Source organism: Mus caroli, chromosome 18 (assembly GCF_900094665.2).
Source record: "Mus caroli chromosome 18, CAROLI_EIJ_v1.1, whole genome shotgun sequence".
Classification (NCBI taxonomy): Eukaryota; Metazoa; Chordata; class Mammalia; order Rodentia; family Muridae; genus Mus; species Mus caroli.
The window spans coordinates 3,822,666-3,833,781 of record NC_034587.1 but is presented as its reverse complement, the minus strand read 5'-3'; the positions used below and the strand labels follow the sequence as shown (position 1 = coordinate 3,833,781).

General features: G+C 38.8%; 1 protein-coding gene across 2 annotated transcripts in view; it reads left to right on the top strand.

Annotated features, from left to right (window-relative positions):
- Positions 1–11,116, top strand: part of Armc4 (armadillo repeat containing 4) — a 194,176-nt gene that overhangs the window by 73,834 nt on the left and 109,226 nt on the right. For both annotated transcript variants that reach the window (XM_021150551.2, XM_021150552.1), the window contains 2 exons: positions 733–887; positions 4,163–4,405. In XM_021150551.2, coding sequence (XP_021006210.1) covers positions 733–887; positions 4,163–4,405 — 398 coding nt within the window. The remainder of the gene's footprint in view (positions 1–732; positions 888–4,162; positions 4,406–11,116) is intronic.

The following is an 11,116-nucleotide window of genomic DNA, read 5'->3' as shown; positions in this document are numbered from 1 at the left end:
AGAAAGAAAGGAAGAGGAGAGGAGAGAGGGGGAAGAGAGAGAGAGAAGAGAGAGGGAGAGAGAGAGGGAGAGAGAGGAGAGAGAGAGAGGGAGAGAGAGAGGAGAGAGAGGAGAGAGAGAGTTAGAGTTCTACGAAGCTAGCTGCCTCACAATCAACCCTAGTAAGAATTTATTACCCTGATAATTATCAGGCCTCACTCCTTGTTTGACCTCATAAGCCCCATCACATAGCCAATGAGTATGCAGATGAGGCATCTTCCAAAACCCCTGTCCTGGCCAACTGTACATAGCCACACAAACCTTGTCCCAGAGACCCTGGCTACATTCCCAGGGGCATAAATACCCCTTTCTCTCCCCCACCCCTATCCCATTAAACTGCTCCAGTTCTCTGAAGCTGTTTCCAGGTGTGTGTGTTCTTTGCCTGAGCACTCACCACTGACCAAGATCCTGCCTGCATCCACTCACTCGGCTAAGCTTCTCTCCCTCCAGTCCAACCCAATGTGCAAAAGGCCTGGCTACCCTTCTGCAGGAAAAGCAGAGAAGCAGACTCTGGCTGGCAATCTGTGACACAAGATCTTGGAAATCCCACTAGGTTCCCTGCAATGCTGATGCAGACTGTTACATGACAGAAGCAACTTGCATTGGAGAACTCTCATAGATGAGCCTCATTGGCCAGCACTGAATGCTTGATTCCTTGATCTCTGACAGCCTTTGGTTTGACTTTTTGTTCAGTGTGCTGAAGATGAGGAGACCCGAGACCTGGTTAGACTGCATGGAGGACTTAAACCCCTGGCCAGTCTACTCAATAATACAGACAATAAAGAACGATTAGCTGCTGTTACTGGGGCAATATGGAAATGCTCCATCAGCAAAGAAAATGTGATTAAGTAAGTAAGGCATTTGATATTTCATAGTATTTTTATAGTAAAAGATAATCAAGTGGTGTTTATAAGGGGATAGTGGCTTTGACTATAATCAATAATGCGCATCATTAATGTGGAGTAAAAGGTAGAATGGAAAGATTATTAGGAAAAGAGACCTCTCATCATCCTAATATACAGAAATTGTATGTTTAACATGGTTGACATGATCTTTCTGTGTGAATAGGCCACTCCACAATATGAAAAGATACATACATTTAAAAATCTTATGTTCTCTATCAAAGTAATGCAGTCTTTGCAAATAGAAGTAGCCTACACATTCTTCCTTAGTTATTACCTTTATTTATTCTTCTCTTATACAATACACCCTGCCCATGGGTTTCCCTCCCTCTATTCTTCCTAATCCCCCATCTCCTCTCCCTCAGATCCACTTCTCCATTTTCCTTCAGAAAAGAGTAGTCCTCCCAGAGATATTTTTTAAAAATTGTGTGTGCATACATGTGTTGCTGTGGGTATGTATACAGATGTGTGTGTAAGCATGTGCAGGTGTGTGTGCAGATGTGTGCAAGTGTATGAAGATGTGTGTGCAAGTGTATGTGCAAATGTGTATGCAAGTGTGTGTCTCTGAGACCAGAAGAGGAAGTTAGGCATTTCATCTATCTCCCTTACTGCTCCCTGAGCCTCAGTTGACTTTTTTTTCAAACCTTGACTGGAAGCCAGCAATCCCTACATGGAGCTATGGCTGCTGATGGGCACTATTCACCAAACTTGTTTGTGCATTTTGTGCAATAGAAAGAGCACATGAAGTTGGGAGGAGAAAGAGGAGGGGAAAGAAGAAATTTGAGAGGTAAGAATAGGGGTGGATTAGTTGATCTAAACGTGTTACATACATGTATAAATATTAAATAAAACATTTTAATTGGTCTTCTCTGACTACTTCATTATTATTAATCCCTAGTATGTTTTAGAATCTATCTTCAAGTAATTTCCACTATCCCCTTATAAACACCACTTGATTATCTTTGTGCATCCAAACTCTGGTCTTATGATTTCACAGCAAGAATTTTTAACTTTAAGATGCTGAACTATCTTTCTTCCCCTAGTTTCCATTTTTAAAAACATAAATGAGTCAGCTGAATGGCTACTAATGACTCTTAACTAACCTCTCTTAACTAACCACTCTTAACTAACCTCTCTTAACTAACCACTCTTAAAAGGTTATGGTTTCACTGAATTTTACTTTAATGTATTTGTAAAGGTTTGGGTGTTGGGGATCAAACCCAAGGCCTTGTGCTTGAAAAGCAAGCAATCTACCACTGAGCTGCATTCTTGGCTCTTATAGTTCTACATTTGTTTTTTAAACAAATTATAAAATACTTATAATTTTTATTCATTTTGATTTTTAAGACTTTCTCTGGGTCATTTTAGAATTAACATTTTTCATGAATATTTTGAGAAAATTTTTTTTCTATTTGGTATTTTCTTTTAGTAATTTGCTTAGCCTAACAGAAAATAGGCTTGCTTAAGAGTATTTGATGGAATTAGTAATAAATATAACCTCCACTAATGCAAACTCTATTACTGGTAGTAATAAAATACATCTATATCTTAATACATAAATACTGATGAAATTTATTAGAAATAAGAAAAAATTCTCATTTTTATACATGCTTCATTTGATTTAAATATACACTGAAAAACATCAAAGTAAAATTACTTGAAGATAGATTCTAAAACATACTAGGGATTAATAATAATGAAGTAGTCAGAGAAGACCAATTAAAATGTTTTATTTAATATTTATACATGTATGTAACATGTTTAGATCAACTAATCCACCCCTATTCTTACCTCTCAAATTTCTTCTTTCCCCTCCTCTTTCTCCTCCCAACTTCATGCGCTCTTTCTATTTTATAAAACACACTGAATCCACTTAGTGATGCTTATCTGTGCATGAGTACAAGACCATACACTGAGCATCCATAGCCTCTTAGAACTACATCCCTGAAGAGAAGTGATTCTTCCTCTCCCAGTAAACATCAGTTGCCAGTAGCTCCTCATATTGGGTTGGGACTTCATAAGCCCCTCCCCTGCCATAATGACTTGTTTTCTTGTATCCAAGTCTTGTGTACAAAGTCCCAGGCCATATGAATTTGTGTATACAACTCACATATTATGTCCAGTAAACACTATTTCACAGTAATTGTCTACTTCTTCTGTCTCTTATGATATTGCTGGCCTCTCTTTCATGATGATATGTGAGACTTGACGGGGAGTGAATTTAGACCTGAATTCGACAATAAATTTTTCTGTGCTCACTGACCTGTCTCTGTATTAATCATCATTTATTGCAAATGAAGCTTTTTGGATGAGACTGAGAGATGCACTGATCTATGGGTGTAAAGATTAGGACTTAAGAGTAGAGTTTAATACCATGTCCGTTTATCAGAATAGTAGTCATTGCTTTTTACCTAGTGCCTATGACCTACCTATCCAGTCATGGAATTTGGGCCTAGTTAATTTCACCTCCTCTTCACTTCTTTAGACCCACATGGGCTTCCTTGTGTTGTTCCTCATCTTAGTGCACTGTTTTGAACTTTTCTCCATTTAGCATGCTGTTGGCTGTCATTGTACATTGTTTGCATTTGTTTAGATATGTCCCGTATAGTTCTAGATCCTCAAGGACTTTTATCATGAAGGGATATTGGCCTTTTCTGCACCTAATGAGATGAGTATGTGGTTTCTGTCCTTAAATCTGAATGGTGGATTGAGATGACTGATTTCCATAGATCAGAGTAAAACACTTCTAAAATCTGAGTTGCAGTAGCTTTATTGCTCATTTTGAAACACAGTGATGCTTTGTACATGTATATACACATACATGTATGTGTGTGTGTGTATATATATATACACACACACATACACATGTATATATACATATGTATGTAGATGTATATATATGTTACTATTCATATATGGATCCACAGATCCTAAGATTCATATATGTCCATAGCTGTCTCAGAGGCTATCTAATGTCATGATCAAGAACATGGGTTGGTTGCAGGTGGCTGGGTACGGGTGCTAGCCTTACTACTTATCAGATCAGTCATTTGAATGAAGGTTAAATGGGTCTACTCAGTAAATTTTTTATGTGGATCAAATGAGCACAGAAAATATAGTACATGGCTAAATTAATATAAATAACTACTTAGCAAGGCTTTTATTTTTCTATCTTTCCTGCTAACTTTGAACTATAAACAACCTCCTTTCTTTGAACTTAGGTTTCGAGAATACAAAGCCATTGAGACACTAGTTGGACTTTTAACTGATCAGCCTGAAGAAGTGCTCGTGAATGTGGTTGGGGCCTTGGGAGAATGCTGTCAAGAATATGAAAATCGGGTCCTAGTCCGGAAGTGTGGTGGCATCCAACCTCTCGTGAACCTCCTGGTTGGAATAAACCAAGCACTTCTTGTGAATGTCACAAAAGCTGTGGGTGCATGCGCAGTAGAACCAGAAAGTATGGCGTAAGTGGCTCTGGAGACAGGGGTATTTTACCTGTGAGTGTTACAGGGAATGTCTGAATGGTCATAAAATTGTCACATCACTTAGAATTTCTGTGCACATATGATAGACACTGTGTTACTATGCGAATATTCATGACTTGCAATGTGAATATTATGACTTGCCTAGCCAGAACATTATTCTGAAAGAGAAGTGGACCTGTGTTGGGGATAGGTGTAGGGATTTCCAAAAGCCAATAGTCAACTTGCCCCTGTAGAAACCATATGCAATCACCAAAAATTTTCTCTGCCTTTTAGAGAGCAATTATGTTTCCATCTAAAGTATCATATTTCTTATTTCTGGCAAATTCAGAAAACATATTTGTATCACCTATAATGTAACAAATGAAATACCAAGGATTTAAAACTATGACCTTAATCCTTGAATAAATTATTGTGTATTTAAAAAGATTTAAACATGAATTGAAAAATATTTGGAAAAATTGATTGGTACTGAACATAGGTAAGCTTTTTCTTTGTTGTTCTAACCAAAGTGTAACATCAATTCACATGATGTGTGTATTTATCCAATATTATACAAACTTAGAGGTGCTATGATGTATACAGGTGGGTGTGCCCAGAGCACATTCAGATACTGTACCTCTGTATGAAAGGGACTTCAGCACCTGCATACTCAGATGTTTGTGGGAGATCCTGAAGCAAAGCCCAAGTAGAAACCAGACGATAGCTGTGTATCTTTCTTTATATATATTTTATATATAATAGTTACCTACTTATATTCACTATGTATATATTTATGTATACATCTACTTACCTACCTACCTGTCTATGAGAGAAAAGTTTATTGTAAGGAGTTGGTTCCTATAATTGTGGAAGCTTGGTGAGCTTCAAATCTAATAGAGGTTAGGTCACAGACTGGAAATTCAGGCTAGCACTCTGCTTGTAGAATTCTCTTTGTGCAGGGAAGGTCAGTTGATAGCCACATGTGTGATGAAGGTTGATCTGTTTTCAGCCTGCCCACCTTAAGTGTTAATCTCATAAAAAATGTCTTTCATAGAAATATGTTGTATAAGACTTGCCAAATATGTGGGATCTGAAGCCCAACCAACTTGACACATAAATTTCATCATGACAAGCTCATTCTTTGCTAGTTTGGCACCAATATGTGCATCTGTAAGCCATATTTAAGTTGTAGATAAATACAATAAGGATTTTTCCCTGTGTGATCCCCCTCCCATGAACAACTGGAAGTGTGTCCATTATTTTCAGAGTTCTGTAACAGTTGTTTCTTCTCAATATCATTGAACTTAATAACTATGTAGAGTGAACAGAACTTAAATACAAGTATATAAAGTTAGCAAAGCTCATATTATGAAATGAAGGAGATAAAGGAGAGGGAAGGTAATACATAATCCTTTACAAAACATTTTTAACAAATTAAGGATGAAATATTTGTGACAGTTGTGGTCCTTATTGTTGCTGGCCACATGACAATTTCTCATACTATAACCATTCCCTGCTACCCTGAGCAAGCATCACTAGGCTCTTGTTAGGGCCAGCCTGTGGCTCTCATGTCCGGGTTTGAGCCTAGGAGGCAATCGGAGCTGAAAGAGAAGAGGGAACCTAGGCAGGTTGAGAAATAATGGAGCCAAGACAATGTTCTGATCAAGGCTCAAATGTTTAATGGCGGATGCGCTTATAAAGGAGGGGGAGAGGCTCATTCCCACCAATTCATCCTTGGAGCCCAGCTGCAGGTGACCACACTCAGGATAGGGTGTGGTCTCAGGAATAGCTCAGCAGCCTCCCAGCAGGTAGCAGTATCTTGAAGAGGAACAGCGACAGTGGCTGAACAATGAGTGATCTAGGGAGGCAGGCTCCACCCTAGGTTTTCTCCTTAGTGGCAGCAAAGTCAAGGTCTGGATCAGCCAGCTTCAGGTTGGCGGGGGAGGTTACAGGCTCTGGTTCTTAATCTGTTGGGTGACTCAAATTTATATTCCTAAAGGGTCTGGGGCCTTAGTTGTCACTTTAGTTACTTTCTATTGGCATGGTAAGACACTATGATCAAGCCAATGTGTGGAGAAAAGTTTATTTGAGGCTTTTAGTTTTAGAGGATGAGTTCATGACCATCATAACAGGGAGCATGGGAGCAGGCAGGCAGGAATGGCACTGAGGGTGGCTTAGAGTTTATATCTCTACCCACCAGCATGAAGCAGAGACAGAGAAAGCTATTTGAGAATGGCATGGGCTTTTGAATGACCTGTAGTGGCACTTTCTCCAACAAGACCACAGCTCTTAACCCTTCCCAAATAGTTCCACCAAGTACGGACCAAGCATTCAAATATTAACCCTTTGGAGGCCATTCTCATTCAAACCACCAGAGCAGTTTTGACTGGATTGAGTTGCTGTTGTTTTCTATTGGTTTGAACCACAGATTATGACAGTACTGAGCTAAGTCAGGGGATCTTCCTGTATTTTAGACATATTCTTCCTTTGCTATCTAGTCTCACCCTGATGGCTCCTTGGTAGTCAGCTATAACCACAGTGTGGTCACTTCTTTCTCTCCATCATTGGTTGATTGATTTACAAGTCATTTGGTCATAACTAATACCTCAGAGAATATATAAGATTTTATTTGCATAGATCAGAGCCTGTTCTCATGGGACCCCAAGCACCTCATCTTTGATGACTCTGACAAGACATTTTCAGTTCCATGCTTCAAACATGCACCACCAGACTTCTCTTGATATTTTAAATAGATGTAGTTTTAGTCAAATATTTTAAATAGATGTAGTTTTACTCAAATCCATTGAAGAAAGGTCAGAGAAATTAGCTTCATTCTTTTCTTATTCTGATTTTTGGAGATTCTAAGTTTGGAAACATCAAAAATGGAAATGAAACAACCCCCCCCCCGCCCCCGCTTAAATAACCTTCTTAATTGAGATCTGGAGAAAAACAAGTGAAAACTTACGATACTGATATGTCAATAAATATGTTTATTAGTCAATCTACAAAATTCTATGTGGATCTTAAAGAAAGGGTTGGCTTATGGTAAGGGCTATAAGAACTACTGAAGAGTAAAACCTAAAAATAAAATATATTTCCCCAAGCAAGGAAATTGTCAGAGCTACAGATATGAAAGTGTGAGACACATCTGCCAAAGATTGTGAATTATTGAATTGAAAGCAACATACTAAAGCTTCCACATCTTTTTAGGCTCTACTCCAAATAAACCCTATTATTGTCCAATGCATAGACAACATTGCTTTTTATAGAGAGCAGATTGGGAAAGTGAATGGCCTCAGAAGTGTACAATTCCCTTCAGGTACCCAGTTATATATGCATTACAAGACATCAAGAGAAATGGAGTTAGGAGAGTCATGAGGCAAATAATTTGATGTTATCTTCAGTAGCATCGGGGATGCTGGATAGGAAGGATGTGGAGACAGTGACTATCAGATTGCAGCAGACTGAAGCTCTCAAATTAGTAGTATACCAGATTAACTGTTGGGATGTTCAGAACTGGGTAGAAGTGTGTTCTGTAGACAAACAGAAATGACTATTTTATGGAGTTACATGAAGAAACTATCACAAAGGCTAGTAGATAAATTCAGATAAATAATTTTTCTGCATCCACAGTATTCAAAAAGTTTTTCAAAAAAATGCATAGACCATCTTAAGAATCAGGTGGTTAGAGAATAGAAAGAACGGGGGCTGGGAGATGGCCCAGTGCATAATGTGTTGCTGTAGAAGGATGAACATTTGGATTTGCATCACCAACACATGCTAAAGAGCTGGGGTTGGTTGTGTGTCCCTGTAATCTCAGCACTGGGAGGTGAAGATAGGAGGATCCTGTGGTCTCACTGACCAATAAGTCTAGTCAGTCAGTGAGTTCCAATTTCACTGAAGGACTTTGTCTCAAAAAATAAGGTTAAGAATGATAGAGGAAGATACCCAGCATCCACCTCTGGCCTCTCCCCATGCATACAACCATGGCACATGGATGTGTACCATGAGGACCCATGTTCATTCTAGAACACACAATTTAAAGAAGCTTGGAACAGTGGCACCATTTTATAATCCCAGGGCTTGGGATGAGAAGAATGGAGAATTCCTGGGTTTTCTGGGTAGCCAGCCTAGACTACTTGGTGAGATACAGGCCATTAAGAAAGCTTATCTCAATAAAACACAGTCAGTATCAGAGGAATAACACCCAAGTTGGCCTCTGACCTCCATATGCACAAGCACACATGTACATGCTCACATGTACACATAAAAGAGAACCAAAGGAAACAGAAAGGCTTAGGAAACAGCTCAGTTGATAAAGTGATTGCCCTGAAATCATAAGAATCTGAATTTCAATCTCAGAGTCTACATATAAACCCAGGTGTTATAGTGCACATTTGAAATCTCAGCCATTGAGACAGGAAGATTTCAGAGGCTCTCTGTCTAGCCAGCAAGTACTGAGCAACTGAGAGGCCCTGTCTCCGTAAGCAAAGTAGATGGAGTACTGAAGAATAACATTTTAGGTTGACCTCCAGCAGGATTACCACCTAACAAATGATGGTGACTTCAGAGGCAATTGTGCAGACATTAAGTTCCTGTGGATCCAGGTGGCCAGGGCAGCCAAAGATTAGGATGAAGATGTGAGCTGGGCATAGCAAATGGCCAGGACTTAGCAACTGAAGTGTGGGTGACATGTAAAGGACCACAAGAAATAGAACAGTGAGCCTCTGCCTTCCACACATATTTGCACACAGTAACTTAAGCGCAAGCTCACGCGCACACACACACACACACAGAGGTACAAAATGCAAAGAGAACAATTGTTGAGCTACAAATTGGACACAAAGAGAATACAATTACTATAACAGAATAGTTGGGAATGTGCTGTCTATAAAATGAAGAATAAAAGTAGTAGCCAAATGCAAGGAGATCTAACAAATATTTTTTTTCAAGTTGGACTCCACTGGAACACGATCTTGAGCTAGGAAGATGGCTCAGTGAGTATATCCCTGCTGTGCAAACATGGGGGTCTGAGTTCTGACACCCAATACTATGTAACACAAAGCTAAGTAAGTAAGTATTATAGTGGATCACTCAAGTAAGAAATAAAGGCAGCTGACACTAAGTCTGCGAAATATGGTGCGTTGAGGGACAGAGAAACTGACAGGTTCAAGAGTAAAGAAATAGGAGATGACTGAATATGAGCTGTAAAGAAGAGAGGGAGTTAAAGACTCAATCAGATTGTTCCACTCCAAGATGCAGGAAATACAGCTAGGGAAATAAGAAGGGAGTCTGAACTTCACAATGGGAGACAGTGTGTTAATAATACATTAGAAACCAATCCATACCCAAGTGTAGGTTAGCCACTCAGCAGGATTACCACCTAACAAATGACGGTGACTTCAGAGGCAATTGTGCAGACATTAAGTTCCTGGATCCAGGTGGCCAGGGCAGCCAAAGCTTAGGATGAAGATGTGAGCTAGGCATAGCAAATGGCCAGGACTTAGCAACTGAAGTGTGGGTGACATGTAAAGGACCACAGGAAATAGAACAGTGAAAATGGAAGTGAGCCTAGTTCTTAAGGACAGTTATAGTAGAAAACAAGGTGAGGAGGATAAGACAAGAGTTGTGAGGGAAACTAGACGAGGTACTGAAAGATAGAAGGGGTAATGGGGAATGAGATTTGAAAGGGCCGGACTGGGAGGAGAGGAGTGAATGAATGGGGCTTTGATAGGGATGTCAAGTGAATAAAAGAAATTAGTTATTAAAAACAAGATAAATGAGAGAAAAAGAAGAAAAGAAAGGAAGAAAGAAGGAAAGTACATGTAAAGGAAAGAAATCAAACAGAAATCTCTGAATTGCTTGTCTTGCACAACTTTCTGTGAATGAATGTTCTTATTTTCCCACGTGTTTTTAAAAATGCACTAAGACAATTTTAGAAGACAGTATTTTAAGTTTGGTAAAAATCCAAACAATATTACTCTTTGCATATCATATTTCAGATATGGCTATTATTGCTAGAATTTTTGATTTATTACTTCTTTCAGCTATAAGTTGAATGTGAGAACATGGTAAGTATGTCTTTTCTGTGATGATTGTATGTAATTCATGAGCTAGGAACTTGTTTTGATGAATAGCAGCTGTGTTAGTGATTCATGGCTGTGGCTTAAACTCCAGTCACATAACCATCTAAACATGTAGACTCTCAGTGCAACCTCAATAACTGCAATATAGTGCATGAACAGCTCTGAGTAAGAAGAGAGATGTCATCTTACAAATAGTAGTCTGGTTACTGAATCTTGTGACTTTTCAATGAAATTCTAGTTTTATAAAGTTCCATCAACTTTTTTTTAATACTAAAGGAAGCTGTTGTGATGATAACCACATACATTGTCTCATGTAGATTAGATGTCTCCTTAGGATGTGTAAAATAGTACAATAGGTACTAAATCTGTGAAATAGATTTGTTCATACTGAATTTTCTGTTCTTTTTATTTATTAAGTACTTATTTTTATCCTTCTTGCTGTATATATGATGCACATTTGTGTTTTTTTCCAATTTTCTATTAGATATTTACTTCATTTACATTTCAAATGCATTCCCGAAAGTCCCCTATACCCTTCCCCTGCTCCCCTACCCACCCACTCCCACTTCTTGGCCCTGGTGTTTCCCCTGTACTGGGGCATATAAAGTTTGCAAGACCAAGGGGC